Source organism: Nomascus leucogenys, chromosome X, assembly GCF_006542625.1.
Source record: "Nomascus leucogenys isolate Asia chromosome X, Asia_NLE_v1, whole genome shotgun sequence".
Classification (NCBI taxonomy): domain Eukaryota; kingdom Metazoa; phylum Chordata; class Mammalia; order Primates; family Hylobatidae; genus Nomascus; species Nomascus leucogenys.
In genome coordinates, this window is record NC_044406.1 from 17,135,883 (window position 1) to 17,160,177 (window position 24,295).

The 24,295-nt window shown below is 41.7% G+C and overlaps 1 protein-coding gene across 1 annotated transcript in view; it reads left to right on the forward strand.

Annotated features, from left to right (window-relative positions):
- The window catches only part of PPEF1 (protein phosphatase with EF-hand domain 1), a 136,711-nt gene that overhangs the window by 32,779 nt on the left and 79,637 nt on the right, over positions 1-24,295 (forward strand). The window contains exons 5-6 of the mRNA XM_012500894.2: positions 6,043-6,170; positions 9,593-9,647. Coding sequence (XP_012356348.1) covers positions 6,043-6,170; positions 9,593-9,647 — 183 coding nt within the window. The remainder of the gene's footprint in view (positions 1-6,042; positions 6,171-9,592; positions 9,648-24,295) is intronic.

A 24,295-nucleotide genomic window follows, 5' to 3' on the forward strand; every position in this document is an offset into this window, starting at 1 on the left:
GAGCCCAGGTTCTGAAATTACAGATAACTGGATTTGACTCTACATTGTCCCTCTGACAAGTGACATGACCCCAGACATGTTGTTTCTGAGCCCCAGTTTCCTTATCTGTAAAATAGGGATAGTGACACTTGAGAAGATTGTTGGGGGGAGGATGAAATCAAATCAAGTTGAAGTAGATGATCCACATAAAGCACCAGGCACAATGCCTGGCACAAAGCAATCGCTCTGAATTCATTATTTGTCTTGCTCACTAACCCCCTACATGACTATTTAATTTCTTGCAAGATACCATGATATTGATTGCCACCACAGAAAAGAATCTATTAAAACAAAACAAAAATCCAGCTTGGCAATAGAGAAACCACCTACTGGGCACAGAAAATTGGCCAGATAACTTATTGAATCTATGCTGTTGCTTCTGTCTAGAAATAAAAATAGAAGACCCTTGCTACACATACTCCTCAATAGCATGCATGCATTCATTCATTCATTCATTCATTTATTCATTTATTCTGCATGGAATCAATGTGACCGGGAAGAGAAGCCCTGTTATCAGATGAAGCAGCAGGACCAGAAGTAGATCTAAGCTGTCCAATAAGTTTAGAACTTAGGTCTGGATGATGCAGATCTTCAAGTCTCAGGGCAGGGTGGGGGGTTATGGGGGCCAGCAACCCCCTCGGGTAGGATCTATCATGCCTGCATTCTACCCTTTGCTATTTTGGAGGTTTCTTCTCCAGGGGAGGGTCCTCAGCTGGCTAGTGCTGTCCTGTGGTGGATGGGGCTTAGGAATTAGGTGAGGTTTTGGAGGTCTGATGTTGGTATACCCAACCTTGCTGGGCTCCTTCCCTCTCCTGGGGAGGTTTCTTTGGGAAATGTATGCCCAAGGGACGACAGCAGGATGTGGATCAAAGTCTGCTTTATCAGCTGCTGCACAAGTACCCCAAATCTCAACGTAGAGCTCTAATGACGGCATGAGTTGGAGCCTGCAGGAAGTTGGAGGCTTGAGGTCTTAGCAGGACCTATTTTTCCCACCCCTCTGAGACGAGCTCATCGGGCAGGGTCTAGTCAGGAGGCAGAAACCACAGAGTGATTTGAACAGAGAGAATTGAATGTAAAGAATTATAGCAACTGCAGGGAAGTTACCACCCTAGAGCTGAGAGAACAAAGGGAAAAGAGTGGAATTATTCCAGTTGAGAAACTTGCAGGAGGGTCCCACAGAACTGAAGCCCAGACCTCTGAGAAGTGGTGTACTCAGCTGGTGCTGGTGTCTCCAGGGCTGCCATGAGACTGGCTTTGCAAGTGCTGGATGAACTGCAAACTGGATCCAACGACTGTTACCTGGGGTGAAGAGCAGTTGCTAGGTTACACTATCAGGAACAGGAAGCAGACAGGAAGGAGTGTGTCCCCAGTCCCTCCTCCAGCCTTGCAGTCTGCCTTTCCCACCCCTATTGGCAGAGCCTCACAGGGGGCAACTGACAAAGCTGAAATGCGGTCTGCAAAGTCCCAGCCTCAGCACCACTGTGCTGACTAGGGAAGGGTGGGGTTAGAGTTGAGACCTGATAGCTTAATAAGTGGCTTGTGTGCTCAGGTACAGGAGTATGAGCATAGACAGAGATGGCTGCTTCCCAAGCTGGGGTGGGGTGGGGCAGTTCCACTTCCTGACTTTGGAGTAGAAGAGGAAGTAGAAGACAGAGGGGACCATAGGTATTTATAAACCTCCTATGCCACAGTTTACACCCCTCCCAGTGGAACCCAGTGAATGTATTGTGTGCTGTATACAAAACAGCAGCTCCTCCCTTGGAGAGTGGGGTGGGGATGGACACCAGGCAGAGATGGGAGGGGGCCTAGCTTGCCTCTTTTCCTGTGTCAGGGAGAAGTGGCAGTAGATGTCAGGTGTCCAGCTAGTGCCAGCCACTTAGTAGGCATTCAAGAAATGGTGAATGGCCAGGCGCGTGGCTCACACCTGTAATCCCAGCATTTTGGGAGGCTGAGGCGGGTGGATCATGAGGTCAGGAGTTCAAGACCAGCCTGGCCAACATGGTGAAACCCTGTCTCTACAGAAAATACAAAAATTAGCTGGGCGTGGTGGTAGGCGCCTGTAGTCCCAGCTACTGGGGAGGCTGAGGCAGAGAATTGCTTGAATATGGGAGGTGGAGGTTGCAGTGAGCCGAGATCGTGGCTCTGCACTCTAGCCTGGCCTACAGACGAGATTCCGTCTCAAAAAAAGAAAAAAAAAAAAAAAAAGAAATGGTGGCCATTATTATTCAAAGGAAGGAAAGGTACACATAGGTTAGGGAATGAAGTAACTGACTAGAGTGGAAAGAGCCAGAGGACCTGAGTTCATATGAGATAAGTGACTTGGAACAAAAGACTCACCTTTCTGAACTCAAAATTTCCTTATGTGTAACATGGAGATGATGATGCTTGTGGGGACCAAATGTCTTGTAATAGACCCTTAACATATGATAATTATTTTGTTCTATTATTAGAGAAATAATAATAAGCTCAGTTCTTTCTTTTTTTTTTTTTTAATCGAAATGGAGTCTTGCTCTGTCTCCCAGGCTGGAGTGCAGTGGCAGCGATCTTGGCTCACTGCAACCTCTGTCTCCTAGGTTGAAGTGATCCTCCCACTTCAGCCTCCCAAGTAGCTGGGATTACAAGTGTGCACCACCATGCCCGGCTAATTTTTGTATTTTTAGTAAAGGTGGGGTTTCACCATGTTAGCCAGGCTGGTCTCGAACTCGTGACTCAAGTGATCTGCCCACCTCGGCCTCCCAAAGTGTTGGGATTACAGGCGTGGGCCACTGCACCTGGCCAAGCTTGTTTATTTGTTATTGATGTTACTAATACCAAATAGAAGAGACTTCAGTGATCATTTATTCTACAACATCATTGTGCAGATAAAGAAGCAGAGGCACAGAAAAGATCAATAGCTCTATGGAGGTTAAGAGCTTGGGCTATGGAGTCAGTCAGACGAGGGTTCGAATCCTCACTGTCTATTTCCACTTACCAGCTAAGTGAGCTTTAGTGAGTTCCTCAGTCTCTGTCAGCTTCGCAGTGTTGTGAGGACTGCAGGACTAATCAATGCCTGGCCCTTTGTAAGTGCTCAGGAAGTGGCACTGGAAAGGCACCTTTGTGCTTGTGAGTATGAGAACCCCTCAGGCCAGAGAGTGATTCATCATGATAGCGACTGTCCCACAGAACAGGCCTTTCAGGTGACCCTAGACCCTCCATCATGGTATTGTAAGAACACTTGAGATTTCAGCCATGCCACTACCAATTATTTGCTTTGCAAGGTTGAACATGTGTGTAGGGAAAATCTTTCTCCCCTAACCATTTTTTTTCTCCACTCTCACACCACAGCAATCATCAACACAGAAGACTTCTGTGACCAAATGTGTGGGGACTTTTCTCCACACACCAAGCAGCGGATGCCAGCTGGGTGTCCTCTAATTCAGTTTCTGACATTATCTACCCAGAGATAGTGTCAGATCCCACAGGTTGAGGGCTCAGTCCCCAAGACTGCCTACCCACCCCACCCCAACACCAGTTGCAAGTCCAGACCTCCAGAACTTCTGACCAACCAGCTTCAAGTTGGCGGTTCCCATGACCCCCCTTTGGGTTCCATTATTTTACTAGAGCAGCTCACAAAACTCAGGGAAACACTTCCTTACATTTACTGGTTTATTATAAAGGATATTACAAAGGAAACAGATGAAGAGATGCACAGGGCGAGGCTGGGGAGAAAGGGCAGGCCACCCTCCCAGAACCTCCACTCTTCAGCTATCCGGAAGCTCACTGAACCCGGTTCTCTTTGGTTTTTATGAAGGCTTCAAGACAACAGCATTTCTTCCCCTAGGGCATAGAGCCTTAAGCCCATAATCAGAAAGTCAGGGGAAGATTAGAGCCTTGGGGCAGGTGAAAGGAGGACAGGAGAAGTTCAGAGGCTGCCCCTGAGGCCTAACATACCCGACATCATAACAAAAGATTGTATCAGGTCCATGGATGAAAACCTCTCTCTCTCTCTATATATATATATCTATATATCAATATATATATAATATATATATCTCGTGTTAGTTCGTTTTCACACTGCTGATAAAGACATAACCGAGACTGGGTAATTTATAAAGAAAAAGAGGTTTAATGGACTTGTGGTTCCACATGGCTGGGGAGGCCTCACAATCATGGTGGAAGGGAAAAGGTATGTCTTACATGGTGGCAGATAAGAGAGAATAAGAGCCAAGTGAAAGGGGAAACCCCTTATAAAACTATCAGATCTCATGAGACTTATTCACTACCACCAGAACAGTATGGGGGAAACCGCCCCCATGATCAATTATCTCCCACCAGGTCCCTCCCACAACACGTGGGAATTATGGAGGCTACAATTCAAGATAGATTTGGGTGGGGACACAGCCAAATCATATGTATATTATAACACCACAACATGTCACTCTATTTCTTCTTCCTGTGGTTTTTCCCTATAAAGCTCATGATACATGACGTTGGGTCTATTTCCTGGGGTTTTCTGGAACCTGAATAATGGAAAGAGTCCCTGGAGCTCAAGAGCCTTGGGGAAGCTAATAAATTAACCTTGCCAGATGACCAGGTCCTGGGATATTCTGTGTACTGCAGCAGTACTAAACCAGAGGATGCTGGGACTGGGGGCTGGACCCCTGCTTTCAGAACTCAAATCACTTCTGTTATAGTCAACTGTTATTTTTTATGCACCAACTGGGAAAAATGATAGCATGAATAAAAGGAGCCAGCTGGTGTTGATTGCTCTTCACTCTAAAACTCGAGGAGGCATAAGAGACTGTATTTTAAATCTCATTATCTCTTACCTGATTTCTTTCTTCAATATGATGAAACTACAAGATGGCTTAAAGGCTACCTTCCCCAGAAGAGAGACAGTCTGCCTAGATAGTCCACAAACAAGACAATACTTCCAGTTGCCATTTACTTAGCATGTGCTTTTTACCAGGCATTGGGCTAAACTCTTCTCCTTGTAACATCTCATTTCATCCTCATAGAAACTCTGTGAGGGAGGGGGTGTGTTTCTTTATCCACCTGCATTTTATCAATCGAATCTCAGGTGCAGAAGGTGGTGTGAATCATACGTCTCCATCAGCTCATTGAACATTATCATCATTGGTCTGTGCAAGACCCCTTCTTATGTTAATTAGTTTATTCCCTTCTATTCATGTACCCCACGCTCATTCACTCCCCTATAAATAACCGGTCCATTATGTGTTGTGTGCATCTTTCCCTTTGTATATGTTCTTCTGAAATGTGATTTTGTGTGTATCTATATAGTTTTATTGATTAAAGTAGTATTTCATTCTGTCTCTGACTTTTTAATAACTATTCCAATGGAAGTACTATGTTTTTAAGACCTACTGGATAGGTTGCTATGGGTTTATTTAATCTATTGCTTCCAGTTGTGTTGTGCTACTCCGTGGTGTGCACCCACCAAAGGTACAGATTCTCTTTCCTAGTGATAGGCAGCCAGGCCTATTTGTATCAAACTTCCTATTGCCACAAAGAAGCAATTGCATCCCCATATGCCTCCTTGATGGACTGTGTGAGAATTGCTTTGGGGTACGTAGTGAAGAATGGAATTGCTACTTCATAGGGTATACATAGATTCAAAGATTTACTATGCTTAAGCCATGCCAAAGGTAGGTGCTGTTATTATTCCCATTTTACAGATGAGGAAACTGAGGTTTTGGGAGTTTTAATAACTTACCCAAAGTAACATAGACGATAATTAGCAGAGCTAGGATTCAAGTTCAGGCAGTCTTACTCCAAAACTTCTGTTCCTAATGGCTGTGCCATCATTATTCTCTGAGTGTTTGAGACATGAGGACATTTTATAAAAAACATAAAAGTCAATCTCATTGTTTGGTGTTTTAATATTCTTAGAACCTAGGAATCCAGGTGGACTGCTTTTTTTTTTTTCCACTGAAGCACCCTACTTCTCCTAACAGATACATAGTAACTATTTTTCTCTGACTTTCATATTCTGTGGGTCTGCAGCGCTGAGAGCTGCGTTGATCATCCAGAACTGGTACCGAGGTTACAAAGCTCGACTGAAGGCCAGACAACACTATGCCCTCACCATCTTCCAGTCCATCGAATATGCTGATGAGCAAAGCCAAATGCAGGTCTGTTTTGCAAGCTTTTCTCTTCTTTTGGTAAAATGATTCTCTTTACCCCTTGTTATTGAAAGAATGAAAGTTTGGGTCCATTTTAAGCTGAGGAACCATGGTGAAAGGCTTTAATAGAGCATGTCATGACATTGTCTTGGAACTAGTTATTGAGAGAGAGTGTGCTTTGGGAACAGGATGGTGTTTTTCCGTTTTGAAGTTCACATTTTTAAGAGGGCTGCCCAACGTCTGGTTAACTAATAAAAATAGTTTTATTCTATTTTGGGGCAGATGCCTTAATAGGAAATAAAGTTGTCATTTTATAAAAGAAAAAAATACTTCAAGGAGTTAAAAAATGGCAGAATTTCCTAGGAACAAACCTCTGCAAGCTCTAGAAGAAAATATACATGGGTGAGGAAGGCCTTTTTTTTATTTTTTTGCTTCGAGAGGGAATTTCACTCTTGTTGCCCAGGCTGGAGTGCAATGGCGCGGTCTCGGCTCGCTGCAACCTCCGCCTCCCGGGTTCAAGCAATTCTCCTGCCTCAGCCTCCCAAGTAGCTGGGATTATAGGCACCCACCACCACACCCAGCTAATTTTTAAATTTTTAGTAGAGACAGGGTTTCATCATGTTGGCCAGGCTGGTCTCGAACTCCTGACCTCAGGTGATTTATCTACCTTGGCCTCCCAAAGTTCTGGAATTACAGGCGTCAGCCACTGCACCTGGCCAAGGAAGGCCTTTTTAAAGGATACATAAATCTAGTTTTAATGCTCATTAATTTTAAAAAAGTACTTTTAACAATAAACAGATCTTAGATCTCCAATGTAGTTGCTAATGAAAAAATCAACTTGTAAAACAATATGTAGAGTTTATCTCATTTATGTGAAACAACATGAAACATACAGCAAAAGTCTGGAAAAAGATAAACAGGAAATTGTTTACAGTAGTTAGTTCTGAGGACAGGAGTGGTATGGGTGGGCGTGGGTTGGGATGTTAAGAGGGACTTCTCATTTTTATTTTATATTATTTGTAGTTTTTAGCAATCATATATCTGTGTATCACATCATAATATTTAAAGATAATTAAGAACATTCCAAAAAGAACTAAGTTGCTAGATTTATTTTTGGCAGCTAGAAAAATGATATACTGTGATTCAGTCAGATGCTCCCTTTTAGATTAGGAACCTCAGCATAGGCTGTCTTTTTAAGCACTGTAGAATATAGTGATAAATATACAGGTAGGGTGAACCCCAAATTGATATGCTTTAGACACATTCCAGCACCAGTACATTCTTTTCTATTGATTCTTTATTGAGATGTAATTCACATGCCATACAGTTCACCCATTTAAAGTGTGCAATTCAATGGTTTTTAGTATATGTACAGGGTTATGCAAACATCCCCACAATCAATTTTAGGACATTTTCATTTCCCCCCTCCTAAACTCCATACCCATTAGCAGTCATTCCCCCATTTCCTTCCCCCAGTCCCTGGCAACCACTAATCTATTTTCTATCTGGCCATTTCATATAAATGGAATCATATAATAGGTGGTCTTTGATGTCTGGCTGCTTTTTTTTTTTTTTTTCTTTGAGACAGAGTCTTGCTCTGTCGCCAGGCTGGAGTGCAGTGGCGCAATTTTGGCTCACTGCAACCTCTGCCTCCCAGGTTCAACCGATTCTCCTGCCTCAGCCTCCCGAGTAGCTGGGACTACAGGCACATGCCACCACGCCCAGCTAATTTTTGCATTTTTGGTCTCCCAAATTGCTGGGATTACAGGCGTGAGCCACTGTGCCTGGCCCAGCTTGTTTTACTTAGCATAATGCTTTCAAGGTTCACCCATGTTGTAGCATGTATCAGGACTTCATTTCTTTTTAGTTAATATTACTCATTCCAAAGAATATTCCATTGTATGGATGGACCACATTTTGGTCATCTATTCCTCAGGTGATGGATCATTTGGGTTGTTCCACCTTTTGGCTATTATGAATAATGCTGCTGTGAACATTTGTATGCAAGTTTTTGTGTGAACATATGTTTTCAGTTCTCTTGGGTATACACCTGTGAGTGGAATTGCTGTGTCATGTAGTAACTTTGTGCTTAACTTTTTGAGGAGCTGCTAAACTGTGTTCCAAAGCAGCTCCATTGTTTTACCTTCCCACCAGCAATTGATGAGGGCTCCAATTTCTTCAATTCTTTGCCAACACTTGTTATTATCTCTTTTTGATTATAAGCTATCGTAGTGAGTGTGAAGCGATGTCTCATTGTGGTTTCTATTGACTGTTAACTGATAAACCCATCATCAACAGCATTAAAATCATATATTTTGATAACTGTATGGAAAGTCTTCCTTCTCTCAATTCCCAACTCCCAGATCTACTCCCAGATTGATAAAGTGTTTACTTTTCATGAGAGGCAGGGCTTGAAAAAGAAATTATTTGTGCTGTACAAATGCAGGTCTTTGCAGATACCTGGTGGCCATAGAGCCAGTACCCCGACTGTGGCTGGAAAGCTGGTGAAGTTCCACCTTTCCCTTCCTTTCTTTCCAAAATATATTTGATACTTAAGAATATTCCTTAACTCTTAATTTCACCACCAAAAATAAAAGAGATCATGACCAGGTGCAGTGGCTCACACCTGTAATCCTAGCACTTTGGGAGGCCGAGGCAGGTGGATCACCTGAGGTCGGGAGTTCGAGACCAGCCTAGCCAACATGGTGAAACCCTGTCTCTACTAAAAATACAAAAATGTTAGCTGGACATGGTGGCAAGCGCCTGTAATCCCAGCTACTCGGGAGACTGAGGCAGGAGAATCGCTTGATCCGGGGAGGCGGAGGTTGCAGTGAGCCAAAATCGTGCCGTTGCACTCCAGCCTGGGCGACAAGAGCGAAACTCCACCTTAAGAAAAAGAAAAGAAGAGATCATAACGAACAAAATTTAGTAGCTGTTTTAGGTTGGATTTCCTAGAAGCAGAGGCTGAGACAGGGATTCTGGTACAAGTGACTTATTGAGGGTGTGTTTTCAGGGAAAGCCTGTAAGGGAGTGAGGAATGCAAGACAGGACAGGGGAGAAGCTAGGCCAAGATGTACTTTTTGAAGTCTGACCTCAGCCTGATCCCATCTGGAGCTGTCAAGTGTGAAATACACTACAATTTGTCCCTGGCAGAGGCAAGGGAGGTGGGGGACTGGGCTGTTACACCCTTGCTTCAGCCAGTGGTGGTCTCTGGGCAGCCCCACAGGAGGGGCATTCATGTGTTATCCTGTGTTGCTCTGGATGCAGGCAGTCCTCTGGAGGCAGGCATAGATATGACCCTTAGCACCTGCAGCAGCTGGGATAGGAATGCCCCACAAGAGTAAGGGCACTCGGGTGGAACACCAATAGCATTTGCCACAGTAGCTGTTTGGGGTTCACTAATTGATTAATGTTTTTTTTATTTTGTCCAGTTATCCACCTTCTTTTCCTTCATGTTGGAAAACTACACACATAAGGAAGAGCTAGGTAAGTAAAAAGTTTAGTCTTTTCAAAAGTGTCATTAAATATTGAATTGTCTTCATCAAGAACTGTAAATTCTGAAGATGGGAGAACACTATGAAATTAAAAAGATGCCTACCTCTTTTGTTTATGTGACACCCAACAACTGGCAACATCAGTTCAAGTGGCCTTTTTCCCTCTCTGGATGGTGTCAACTAAATCAGTCATTTAACTTTTTCACTTTCCCAAAAGCTGAATTAGAATTCATTCAATATTCATTTGTTGAATGCCTTTTCTGAACTACAGTCTATCAGTACACAACAGTAGGTTAGTAAAGGGAACCTTTTTATTATTATTATTGTACTTTAAGTTCTAGGGTACATGTGATCAATGTGCAGGTTTGTCACTTATGTATACACGTGCCATGTTGGTGTGCTGCACCCATTAACTCATCATTTACATTAGGTGTACTCCTAATGCTATCCCTCCCCCCTCCCCCAACCCCACGACAGGCCCCAGTGTGTGATGTTCCCCGCCCTGTGTCCAAGTGTTCTCATTGTTCAATTCCCACCTATGAGTGAGAACATGCAGTGTTTGGTTTTCTGTGCTTGTGATAGTTTGCTCAGAATGATGGTTTCCAGCTTCATCCATGTCCCTACAAAGGGCATGAACTCATCCTTTTTTATGGCTGCATAGTATTCCATGGTGTATATGTGCCACATTTTCTTAATCCAGTCTATCACTGATGGACATTTGGGTTGGTCCCAAGTCTTTGCTATTGTGAACAGTGCCGCAGTAAGCATACGTGTGCATGTGTCTTTATAGCAGTATGATTTATAATCCTTTGGGTATATACCCAGTAATGGGATTGCTGGGTCAAATGGTATTTCTAGTTCTAGATACTTGAGGAATCGCCACACTGTCTTCCACAATGGTTGAACTAGTTTACAGTCCCACCAACAGTGTAAAAGTGTTCCTATTTCTCCACATCCTCTCCAGCACCTGTTGTTTCCCGACTTTTAATGATCACCATTCTAACTGGTGTGAGATGGTATGTCATTGTGGTTTTGATTTGCATTTCTCTGATGGCCAGTGATGATGAGCATTTTTTCATGTGTCTGTTAGCTGCATACATGTCTTCTTTTGAGAAGTATCTGTTCATATCCTTTGCCCACATTTTGATGAGGTTTTTTGATTTTTTCTTGTAAATTCGTTTAAGTTCTTTGTAGATTCTGGATATTAGCCCATTGTCAGATGGGTAGATTGTAAAAATTTTCTCCCATTCTGTAGGTTGCCTGTTCACTCTCATGATAGTTTTTTTGCTGTGCAGAAGCTCTTTAGTTTAATTAGATCCCGTTTGTCAATTTTGGCTTTTGTTGCCATTGCTTTTGGTGTTTTAGTCATGAAGTCCTTGCCCATGCTTGTGTCCTGAGTGGTATTGCCTAGGTTTTCTTCTAGGGTTTTTATGGTTTTAGGTCTAACATTTAAGTCTTTAATCCATCTTGAATTAATTTTTGTATAAGGTGTAAGGAAGGGATCCAGTTTCAGCTTTCTACATATGACTAGCTAGTTTTCCCAGCACCATTTATTAAATAGGGAATCCTTTCCCCATTTCTTGTTTTTGTCAGGTTTGTCAAATATCAGATAGTTGTAGATGTGTGGTATTATTTCTGAGGACTCTGTTCTGTTCCATTGGTCTACGTCTCTGTTTTGGTACCAGTACCATGCTGTTTTGGTTACTGTAGCCTTGTAGTATAGTTTGGAGTCAGGTAGCGTGATGCCTCCAGCTTTGTTCTTTTGGCTTAGGATTGACTTGGCAATGCGGGCTCTTTTTTGGTTCCATATGAACTTTAAAGTAGTTTTTTCCAATTCTGTAAGAAAGTCATTGGTAGCTTGATGGGGATGGCATTGAATCTATAAATTACCTTGGGCAGTATGGCCATTTTCACGATATTGATTCTTCCTACCTATGAGCATGGAATGTTCTTCCATTTGTTTGTGTCCTCTTTTATTTCATTGAGCAGTGGTTTGTAGTTCTCCTTGAAGAGGTTCTTCACATCCCTTGTAAGTTGAATTCCTAGGTATTTTATTCGCTTTGAAGCAATTGTGAATGGGAGTTCACTCATGATTTAGGTCTCTGTTTGTCTGTTACTGGTGTATAAGAATGCCTGTGATTTTTGCACATTGATTTTGTATCCTGAGATTTTGCTGAAGTTGCTTATCAGTTTAAGGAGATTTTGGGCTGAGACAATGGGGTTTTCTAGATATACAATCACGTCATCTGCAAACAGGGACAACTTGACTTCCTCTTTTCCTAATTGAATACCCTTTATTTCCTTCTCCTGCCTAATTGCCCTGGCTAGAACTTCCAACACTATGTTGAATAGGAGTGGTGAGAGAGGGCATCCCTGTCTTGTGCCAGTTTTCAAAGGGAATGCTTCCAGTTTTTGCCCATTCAGTATGGTACTGGCTGGGCATTATTATTATTATGAACATTGAGATGCATCTCATTATTTTGAGATATGTCCCATCAATACCTAATTTATTGAGAGTTTTTAGCATGAAGGCTGTTGGATTTTGTCAAAGGCCTTTTCTGCATCTATTGAGATAATCATGTGGTTTTTGTCTTTGGTTCTGTTTATATGCTGGATTACATTTATTGATTTGTGTATGTTGAACCAGCCTTGTATCCCAGGGATAAAGCTGACTTGATCGTAGTGGATAAACTTTTTGATGTGCTGCTGGATTCGGTTTGCCAGTACTTTATTGAGGACTTTTGCATCAATGTTCATCAGGGATATTGGTCTAAAATTCTTTTTTTGTTGTGTCTCTGCCAGGCTTTGGTATCAAGATGATGCTGGCCTCATAAAATGAGTTAAGGAGGATTCCCTCTTTTTCTATGGATTGGAATAGTTTCAGAAGGAATGGTACCAGCTCCTCTTTGTACTTCTGGTAGAATTTGGCTGTGAATCTGTCTGGTCTTGGACTTTTTTTGGTTGGTAGGCTATTGATTATTGCCTCAATTTCAGAAGCTGTTATTGGTCTATTCAGGGATTCAATTTCTTCCTGGTTTAGTTTTGGGTGGGTGTATGTGTCCAGGAATTTATCCGTTTCTTCTAGATTTTCTAGTTTATTTGCATAGAGGTGTTTATAGTATTCTCTGATGGTAGTTTGTATTTATGTGGGATCGGTGGTGATGTCCCCTTTATCATTTTTTATTGCAACTATTTGATTCTTCTCTCTTTTCTTCTTTATTAGTCTTGCTAGCGGTCTATCAATTTTGTTGATCTTTTCAAAAAAACAGCTTCTGGATCCATTGATTTTTTGAAGGGTTTTTCTGTCTCTATCTCCTTCAGTTCTGCTCTGATCTTAGTTATTTCTTGCCTTCTGCTAGCTTTTGAATGTGCTTGCTCTTGCTTCTCTAGTTCTTTTAATTGTGATGTTAGGGTGTCAATTTTAGATCTTTCCTGCTTTCTCTTATGGGCATTTAGTGCTATAAATTTCCCTCTACACACTGCTTTAAATGTGTCCCAGAGATTCTGGTATGTTGTCTTTGTTCTCATTGGTTTTAAAGAACATCTTTATTTCTGCCTTCATTTCGTTATGTACCCAGTAGTCATTCAGGAGCAGGTTGTTCAGTTTCCATGTAGTTGAGCAGTTTCGAGTGAGTTTCTTAATCCTGAATTCTAATTTGATTGCACTGTGGTCTGAGAGACAGTTTGTTATAATTTCTGTTCTTTTACATTTGCTGAGGAGTGCTTTACTTCTGACTATGTGGTCAATTTTGGAATAAGTGTGATGTGGTGCGAAGAAGAATGTATATTCTGTTGATTGGGGTGGAGAGTTCTGTAGATGTCTATTAGGTCAGCTTGGTGCAGAGCTGAGTTCAATTCCTGGATATCCCTGTTAACTTTCTGTCTCGTTGATCTGTCTAATGTTGACAGTGGGGTGTTAAAGTCTCCCATTAGTATTGTGTGGGAGTCTAAGTCTCTTTGTAGGTCTCTCAGGACTTGCTTTGTGAATCTGGGTGCTCCTGTATTGGGTGCATATATATTTAGGATAGTTAGCTCTTCTTATTGAATTGATCCCTTTACCATTATGTAATGGCCTTCTTTGTCTCTTTTTATCTTTCTTGGTTTAAAGTCTGTTTTATCAGAGACTAGGATTGCAACCCCTGCTTTTTTTTTTTTGTTTTCCATTTGCTTGGTAGATCTTCCTCCATCCCTTTATTTTGAGCCTGTGTGTGTCTCTGCATGTGAGATGGGTCTCCTGAATACAGCACACTGATGGGCCTTGACTCTTTATCCAATTTGCCAGTCTGTGTCTTTTAATTGGAGCATTTAGCCCATTTACATTTAAAGTTAATATTGTTATGTGTGAATTTGATCCTGTCATTATGATGTTAGCTGGTTATTTTGCTCGTTAGTTGATGCAGTTTCTTCCTAGTGTTGATGGTCTTTACAATTTGGCACATTTTTGCAGTGGCTGGTATGGGTTGTTGCTTTCCATGTTTAGTGCTTCCTTCAGGAGCTCTTTTAGGGCAGGCCTGGTGGTGACAAAATCTCTCAGCATTTGTTTATCTGTAAAGGATTTTATTTCTCCGTCACTTATGAAGCTTAGTTTGGCTGGATATGAAATTCTGGGTTGAAAATTTCTTTCTTTCAGAATGTTGAATATTGGCCCCCACTCTGTTCTGGCTTGTAGAGTTTCTGCTGAGAGATCAGCTGTTAGTCTGATGGGCTTCCCTTTGTGGGTAACCCGACCTTTTTCTCTGGCTGCCCTTAACATTTTTTCCTTCATTTCCAACTTTGGTGAATCTGACAATTATGTGTCTTGGAGTTGCTCTTCTCGAGGAGTGTCTTTATGGTGTTCTCAGTATTTCCTGAATTTGAATGTTGGCCTGCCTTGCTAGGTTGGGGAAGTTCTCCTGGGTAATATCCTGAAGAGTGTTTTCCAACTTGGTTCCATTCTCGCTGTCACTTTTAGGTACACCAATCAGACATAGATTTGGTCTTTTCACATAGTCCCATATTTCTTGGAGGCTTTGTTCATTTCTTTTTACTCTTTTTTCTCTAAACTTCTCTTCTCGCTTCGTTTCATTCATTTCATCTTCAATCACCGATACCCTTTCTTCCACTTGATCAAATCAGCTACTGAAGCTTGTGCATGTGTCACATAATTCTCATGCCATGGTTTTCAGCTCCATCAGGTCATTTAAGGTCTTCTCTACACTGTTTATTCTAGTTAGCCATTTGTCTAATCTTTTTTCAAGGTTTTTAGCTTCTTTGCGATGGGTTCAAACATCCTCCTTTAGCTCGGAGAAGTTTGTTATTACTGATCATCGAAGGCCTACTTCTGTCAGCTCGTCAAAGTCATTCTCTGTCAAGCTTTGTTCCGTTGCTGGTGAGGAGCTGCATTCGTTTGGAGGAGAACAGGCACTCTGAGATTTAGAATTTTCAGCTTTTCTGCACTGGTTTCTCCGCATCTTTGTGGTTTTATCTGCCTTTGGTCTTTGATGATGGTGATGTACAGATGGGGCTTTAGTGTGGATGTCCTTTCTGTTTGTTAGTTTTCCTTCTAACAGTCAGGACCCTCAGCTGCAGGTCTCTTGGAGTTTGCTAGAGGTCCACTCCAGACCCTGTTTGCCTGAGTATCACCAGCAGAGGCTGCAGAACAGCAAACATTGCAGAACGGCAAATGTTGCTGCCTGATCCTTCCTCTTGAAGGTTCCTCTCAGAGGGGCACCCGGCTGTATGAGGTGTCATTCCACCCCTCCTGGTAGGTGTCTCCCAGTTAGGCTACTTGGGGGTCAGGGACCCACTTGAGGAGGCAGTCTGTCCATTCTCAGATCTCAAACTCTGTGTTGGGAGAACCATTACCCTCTTCAAAGCTGTCAGACAGGGATGTTTAAGTCTGCAGAAGTTTCTGCTGCCTTTTGTTCAACTATGCCCTGCCCCCAGAGGTGGAGTCTACAGAGGCAGGCAGGCCTCCTTGAGCTGCAGTGGGCTCCACCCAGTTCGAGCTTTCCAGCCGCTTCGTTTACCTACTCAAGCCTCAGCAATGGTGGACACCCCTCCCCTAGCCTCGCTGCCACCTTGCAGTTCGATCTCAGACTGCTGTGCTAGGAGTGAGCAAGGCTCCGTGGGCGTGGGACCCTCCAAGCCAGGCGTGGGATATAATCTCCTAGTGTGCCATTTGCTAAGACCATTGGAAAAGTGCAGTATTAGAGTGGGAGTGTCCTGATTTTCCAGGTACCATCTGTCATGGCTTCCCTTGGCTAGGAAAGGGAATTCCCCGACCCCTTGCCCTTCCCGGGTGAGGCGATGCCCCGCCCTGCTTCCACTCACACTCCGTGGGCTGCACCCACTGTCCAATAAGCCCCAGTGAGATGAACCCGGTACCTCAGTTGGAAATGCAGAAATCACCCGTCTTCTGCGTCACTCACACTGGGAGCTGTAGACTGGAGCTGTTCCTATTTGGCCATCTTGGAACCAAGATCAAGGGAACTTTATTTTTCATCCACAAAACTTTTGTGCTGAGAGATCAAAATATTTTGAGTATTTCATGCAGCAGATCTGGGGGAAAAGATTAAACACAGTTGACCTCATTGTATCTGTTTTCTGTCCTCTCTCTCTTTTTTTTTTTTTTGAGACAGTCTCGCTCTGTTGCCCAGGCTGCAGCGCAGTGGCACGGTCTCGGCTCACTGCAACCTCTGCCTCCCGGGTTCAAGCGATTCTCCTACCTCAGCCTCCTGAGTAGCTGGGATTACAGGTGCTTGCCACCACGCCCAGCTAATTTTTTGTATTTTTGGTAGAGACAGGGTTTCACAGTGTTGGCCAGGTTGGTCTCAAACTCCTGACCTCGTGATCCACCTTCCTCAGCCTCCCAAAATGCTGGGATTACAGGCATGAGCCACTGCACCCAGCCTCTCTTCTCTTTGATCTGTCTGTCTATCTATCATCTAGTCATTCTGAAGCAGAGGCAGGCAATGGAGGTGTTCAAAAATGATTTTAAAATTATAATTTTTTACAACCATGTATTTCTCCTGCAAATTAAGATCTGCCTGTTATTATCTCCAAGACAGATGCCAGACTTAAACGCTCATTTTGCTTTAATTTGGGCCAACCATTTTTTTTTTTTTTTTTTTTGCTCTTATTAAAATGTGTATGGCATCTAGGAGCATCTTTTAAATAATCTTGTAAATACCCTTCAAAGTGAAGTGGTAAAAGAATGGTGTTTTAACGGGCATGATTTAAGCTAAGTGCATATGTATGAAACTAATTAAAGCATTTAATGATCTGTAGAAGCCTTCTGAATGGTGAAATAGCCAAACCTAAGGAGTGGGGAGTGGGTGGAAGTGGGTACTTTGCCATTTTTTCTTTTAGATAACTGCGATTCAAAGACAGTTGTTTATGCTTCATATTCCTTGGCAAAAATGTTTTTGAGAGGAAATATGATAATGATAAAATGAAACAGCACTTTCTGCTAATGACCTAATACTTCAACCCAGGCTCACTTCATCAGAATCACTTACGGAGTTTCAGAGCCCCAGATGGCTGGGTTCCAGCCTAGACATGTTTACTCAGACTATGTTGTTGTTGTTGTTGTTTTGCTGTTTTAATCTGCATTTTAAAAAATTCTGTAGGTGATTTTAAAATATAAGAAAAATACTTTTATTAAAGAAGGGGTCAGTGGTTTAATCTTCTTATATAAGCTTTTTTTGGAAGTATAACATACATTACAGGAAAGTATACAAATTATATGACTCAGTACATTTTCTCAAAGTAAACACACCCATGTAACCGGCACCTGGAACAAGAAATAAAACATGATCAGGGCCACATAAGTTTCCCATCCTGACTTCTTGTAGTGCTACCGAACCCCCACACCATCACGTAACTACTTTCTTGACTTCTACACCCTAGATTAGTCTTTGAACTTCTTCATATAGATGGAAGCATGTGGTATATACTCATTTGAGTCTGGCTTCTTCTTTTTTTCTTAATGTTTTGTTGTTGTTGTTGAGACAGAGTCTTGCTCTGTCACCCAGGCTGAAGTGCAGTGGCGCAATCTCGGCTCACTGCAACCTCTGCCTTCCTGGTTCAAGCAATTCTCATGCCTCCCGAGTAGCTGGGATTACAGGCATTCACCACTACACCTGGCTAATTTTTGTATTCTTAGTAGAGATGGGGTTTCGCCATGTTGGCCAGGCTGGTCACGAACTCCTGGCCTCAAGTGATTTGCCTGCCTTGGCCTCCCAAAGTGCTGGGATTACACACGTGAGCCACCGCGCCCGTCCCTGAGTCTGGCTTCTTTTGGTCATCATTACATTTGTGAGAATCATCCTTGTAATTTGGTCATTTTTATTGCTGAATAATATTCCATTTTACTAATATACCATAATTGATCCATTCGATTGTGTATGGGCATTTGAGTTGTTTTCAGATTGGTGATTTAAATGGTGCTGCTATGTACATTCTTGTACATGTCCCTTTTGGTAAAATATGTATGCATTTATTTTGCTATATATTCATTTTTGGTTATCTATTGCTACCTAATAAACTACCCCCACATTTAGTGACTTAAAAATAACAGCCATGTTATTGCATGTGATTCTGTGGGTCAGGCATTTGAACAGGGCTTGCTGGGAACAACTTACCTCTGTTCCATGTGTTATCAGTTGAGCTCACTCATCTAGCTGGACTGGGCAGGAAAGATCAAATGGTTTTAATCACATGTCTGGGACTTTGGTATTAGCTATTAACTTGGTTACCTCTCGGCCAGGTGCAGTAACTCATGCCTGGAATCTCAGCACTTTGGGAAGCTGAGGTGGATGGATCACTTGAGGTCAGGAGTTCAAGACCAGCCTGGCCAACCCTATCTCTAGTAAAAATACAAAAATTAGCTGGGTGTGTTGGTGCACGCCTGTAATCCCATCTACTCAGGGGACTGAGGCACAAGAATCACTTGAATCTGGGAGGCGGAGGTTGCAGAGAGCCGAAATTGTGCTACTGCACTCCAGCCTGGGTGACAGAGTGAGACTCCATCTCAAAAAAAAAAAAAAAAAAAAAAAAAATTGGTTACCTCTCTTTTTCTCACGCAGCCTCTCTGTCCATTAGACTATTCTGGACTTCTTTACATGATGGCTGGGTCCAAGAGGGCAAAGGCAGAAGCTGCCAGGCCTCTTAAGGCCTATGTGCTAGAACTCTGGGAAATCAGTTCTGCCATACTCTTATCGGTTAAAACAAGTCACAAGGCCAGATGTGAATTCAGAGCAGTTAAAGAGATATCCATCTCTTGCTCAGAGGAGTGGCAGTATTACAGTATAAAGGGATGTGGACATAGGGAGGCATGATTCCTTGGGGAGCCATTATCATAAAAATGTACCACAAGCCAGGGATAGAAGTTTGGGGTTATAGGGCTTATATCTGTTCAGCTTTATTAGATACTGGCAGACATTTTTACAGGATGGTTGTAACAAGCTATACTCTGACCAGTTCAGTTGTTCCATATCCTCACCAACACTTGCAATAGTACATTCATTTCGTTTTAGTCATTCTGGTGAGTATCTAGTGGTATCGTATTTCAGGTTTAATTTGCATTTCCCTGTGAGCAGTCAAGTTGCTCACTTTTTTTCTTTTTCTTTTTCTTTTTTTTTTTTTTTTTTAGACAGAGTCTTACTCTGTCTCCCAGGCTGGAGTGCAGTAGCGTAATCTCGGCTCACTGCAACCTCTGCCTCCCAGGTTCAAGCCATTCTCCTGCCTCAGCTTCCTGAGTAGCTGGGACTACAGGCATGTGCCACCACACCTGGCTAATTTTTGCATTTTTAGTAGAGATGGGGTTTCGCCACATTGGCCAGGCTGGTCTCAAACTCCTGACCTCAGGTGATCCACCCGCCTTGGCCTCCCAAAGTGCTGGGATTACAGGCATGAGCCACGGCTCCCGACCAAGTTGCTCACCCTTTTGTATGTTTATTGGTCATGTGGACGTCTCATGTGGTGAAGTTCCTGTTCAGGTTTTTTGTCCATTTTTCTATTGGGTTATCTGTCTTTTTCTTACGAATTTGGAAGAGTTTTCTAACTCTTCTTATTTTATTTTATTTTTTTAGATAGAGTCTTGCTCTGTCACCCAGGCTGGAGTGCAGTGGCATGACCTTGGCTCACTGCAACCTCCCCGCCGCCCAGGTTCAAGTGATTCTCGTGCCTAAGCCTCCCAAGTAGCTGGGATTACAGGCATGCACCACCACACCTGGCTAATTTTGTATTTTTAGTAGAGACGGGGTTTCTTCCATGTTGGTCAGGCTGGTCTCAAATTCCCGACCTCAGGTAATCCACCCACCTCGGCCTCCCAAAGTGCTGGGATTACAGGCGTGAGCCACTGTGCCCGGCCTAAATAGGGTATTTTTAGGAACCAGAAGGTTATTTAACATTTCCAGATATCAGGGCCACCAGATTAATGGTCTTAACTCTGGGGCGTGGAGTATCTTGAGACACGTTGGGTGCTCTGAAAATAAGAGGTGACCCTGGAAGCAGTCATATTTGTCCTTGTAATCCTACCACCTCATGATGATCAATTATAACAGTTGATCTCCCTGTACTACTACTTTAAGAGCTCAAAACCAGTGCATAGGACTCCATGGGATATAGAGACTCCACAGAAACATTCCCAGTCCACTTTTCACACATCAGCCTCCTCCCACAGGCAGAAAGCCGAAGCTGCCATACATAGCCATAGGTTTAAACAGAGACTGGCGGAAGCGGGGAGTGGGATGGAGTGTGTGGAAGTGTTGTTTTCACTTTTCTTTCTGCTTCTTAGATCAGCCAAAATGTCCTATCAGACCAGGTATTTTATATATTTTGTTGCTATGGTGAATAGAATATTTTCCCCATTATATCTTCCATTGGTTATCGGTAGTGTTTAGTAAAGCTTTTGAATTATGTCAATTTATCTTATATTGCGCTACTATTAATAATAATATTTTTATTGTTGATATTTGTTACATGTTTACCATGTGCCATGTATTTAAGTGCTTTAAATACATCATTTCATTTAGTCTTCATGACAAACCGGTGAGATTAGTAGTATTATCATCCCCTTTTGTAGTTATGGAATCCGAGGCTCAGAAGGTAATCTCTCCCAAGGTTATTCATCTCACTGGTGGAGAAGCTGTGATTCAATGATTCAAACCAGTGTGATTAATGTCTATATTTTATATATATATAAAATATAAAATATATATTTATTATAGTATTTAAATAATATATATTCCATATAATTATATATTTATATAGAATATATATTATATATATTTATTTATTTTTGAGACAGGGTCTCACTGTGTCACCCAGACTAGAGCACAGTAACATGATCATGGCTCACTGCAGCCTCGACCTCCTGGGCTCAGATGATCCTCCTACCTCAGCCTCCCGAGTAGCTGGGACTAGAGGCATACACTACCATGCCCAGCTAATTTTTTTGCATTTTTTGTAGGGGTTTTGCCATGTTGCCCAGGCTTGTCTCGAACTCCTGGACTCAAGCAATTCTCCATGCCCAGCCTCGGTATTACATTTAATTCTCCTATCAATTCTGGAAGTTTTTCAATTGATTTTCTTGGGTGTATTTAATCACATTGGCCACAAGTAACTTTATTTTTATATCTTTCTATGCAATAATTACTGCTCTTATTTCAGCTTCATGTCTTATTGCATTGGCCAAAGATAGTGGATCAGTGTTAGAATGAAACAGTGAAAGTGGGCATCCTTATTTTGTTAATGATTTAATGGAAAAACCATTATTGATTATTTAAATTTATAAAGTGATGTTAAGGAAGTATCATTCCATTGCTAGTTTCTGAGTTTTTAAAAAATCAGGAACAGATGTTAAATTTTATGAAATGTCATTTTGGCATCTATTGAATTTATTATATGGACATCAATGGTTCTGATCCAGATTCATAACTGAGAAACAAAAATAACTATAAATGTAGTTCAATTGTTGCTTTTCTTTTTCCGGCAATATCTGGAGCTTGTTTTCAAAGTGACATGTGGGCGGCAGAGGCAGAAATTGTTGTATAAAAATTTATGGGCTTTAAATTTTGCCCTGTCCAGATTTTGAGTCTGTACCGGGTAAAAGAAAAGATTGTGTGTAGGGGGTATTTTTGAGGTATTTTCTTTAGAACAACTTGTAAAGGTATCATTTGCCTGTAATTCTTAATTAGTTTAGATTCGTGTTGACAAAATTGTAAACCAAATAGGTAAGGATTAATTCTGTGTTGCACAAATCTTTATATATTGTTCATTAAATTATTGTTATTAGTTATAATAGTTCTAGCCCACAAGAACAGTATATACATAAGAAATGTTAAAGCCTTTGATTGTTTTCATACATGATACATTAGCTACTGGAAGAGAATTTATGTTATTCTTTTTTATGTTGCTAAAAACCAGCAGAAGGATTATAATTTGACATTGACTAATACTTCATATTGAGTAGTTTTAACTAAGAATCGGTTTAGGGAACTGGTGCTTTTTCATATATTTGTCACTGAACTTTTAGGCAATGAGGGTCATCAGATCTATGGAAGGGACGGTAGACCAAGCTTCTCTTTTTTTTTAAAGAATGAAAACAATATTTTAATTTTGTTCTTAAGTAACAAGACTGAGTCTTCATAACTGGAAGGGATGGAATTGATTTGCTGTGTCAGTTAGCCAATGGGAAAGGGAGAGATGACAGAGCATGGGTGGAGGCAGTGATTGGGAAAATAAAATGATTTTTCTTTATTGCTCACAGAGTTGGGATTACTAAATAAATCGGTTATAAGTATATAAATAATACTATAGGTATCATGTAGCATAGTTACATTTTAATATGTAGTAAAAGCATACTGGTTAAGAGTTTGAGCTCAAAGCCAGCTTCTCTGGGATCAAGTTTCAATTCTCCTACTTACATGCTGCACCCCATTTTCCTCATATATAAAATGGGGATACCAACAATATTTATCTCATAGGGTAGTTTCGGTCATTACGTGAATACACATGTGTAAGGTGCTTGGAACAGTGACTGGCACATCAGTAACTGGGAGCTCCCATCCTTGTCATTATCAGCGTGATGCCTTGGAAAAGGTGTGGCCTGGGGTTCAACCTGGGCAGGGGTTGCTGAGTTTTGAAGGATGAGAAATTGTCAAAAGAAGAGAAAGCAAGGGTAGTCCAGGGAGAGGGAAGAGTGGGAACAATAAAGACAGAGTGCTGGGCTGGAAGAGGAAAGCATCGCCAGTGTGGGGCAGATGCGAGGTCCAGGGGTGACATCTTAGATTGGAGGAGTCTCTAACTATGTTTAACTGTGTTACAGAGTCGAAAGAGAGGATCATGCTGGAGATACAGGCGAGGGAGGAAGTGACTATGCAGTTGCCAGGCCTCTGAGGATTTGGAAGGGAGAAAGGGGGCGGGGAACAGCTCCATGGGCGGTCCCATATGCCTGTCTTCATCCATAGCTGCATCCTCAACTTCATTTCCTCTTTCCCTCCAGCATCTGACTTTGTAAATCAGGCATGCTTCAAGCTATGCTGCCTTTCTTTCTTTCTTTTTGAGACAGGGTCTTGCTGTGTTGTCTAGGCTGGAGTGCAGTGGCACAATCACACCTCACTGCAGCCTTGACCTCCTGGGCTCATCGTCCTGCCTCAGCCTCCTGAGTAGCTAGGATTATAGGCGCACGCCACTGTGCCCAGCTAGTTTTTTTGTATTTTTTGTAGAGACGAGGTTTCACCATGTTGCCCAGGCTGTTTCACTGCCTTTCTCGTGAACACTGCAATCATATTATAAATTCCTCCCTCATCTAAAAAACAAGATCCCCTAGTTTTGACCATACGTTCCATATTCACTTTATTTTTTAGAGTCTATAACAGAAAATAACCTTATAATTCTGTTAGATGATGTAGTGAAAGTACTGCGGGTTTTTGTGGGTTTTTGTTTTTGCTGTTATTTGTTTTTTTCTAAGAGTTGCTTGGTATTTCAGCGTGTACAGTCAGGAAAAGGAAAGTTTTCATTTGGAGCAAGATTTATATCCAAGCATGACTACCAAATTGAAAAGGGTGCCATGAGCTTTGAAGACAGTGAAGTATTTAGGCTTTACTGCCTACGTAATGAATCTGAGATAAAGTTATCAAGATGCTCTCCCTTTCTAGTCTCTAAATATAAGTTGAAATAATTAAGTTATTCTTAAATCTCAAACCAAACCCAAATGAGAAAAATAACCACTCCTGGACCACATTAAAGACAGACATTATTACTCCTAAATTCAACTTCTTATAAAACATCATCAACCACCACCAGAAAACACTGTGGTACACAATAATTTAGAAAATATTTTTTTAAAATTGCCAAATAGTATGACTTTAGAAAATATTTTTCACGTTTAGTTCTTAACTGTAATCTCTCAGCATAACTGGATCATGAAAAAAATGTATTCTGTCTATATCTTGACCACTCTGAATATTTTAAAAGACAGAAACTGTTTGCAGAGAACTTCTGAAGAATGGCCTTTGTAACAATTCAGTGTTAATGAGTTGAAGAGTATGTCATTGTCCTCTAGGTCATTATCTGCAAGAATATTGTGTATTAAACAACCACCATACCTCAGTGGCATGTAATCAACATTTCTTTTTGCTAACAAGTCTACAG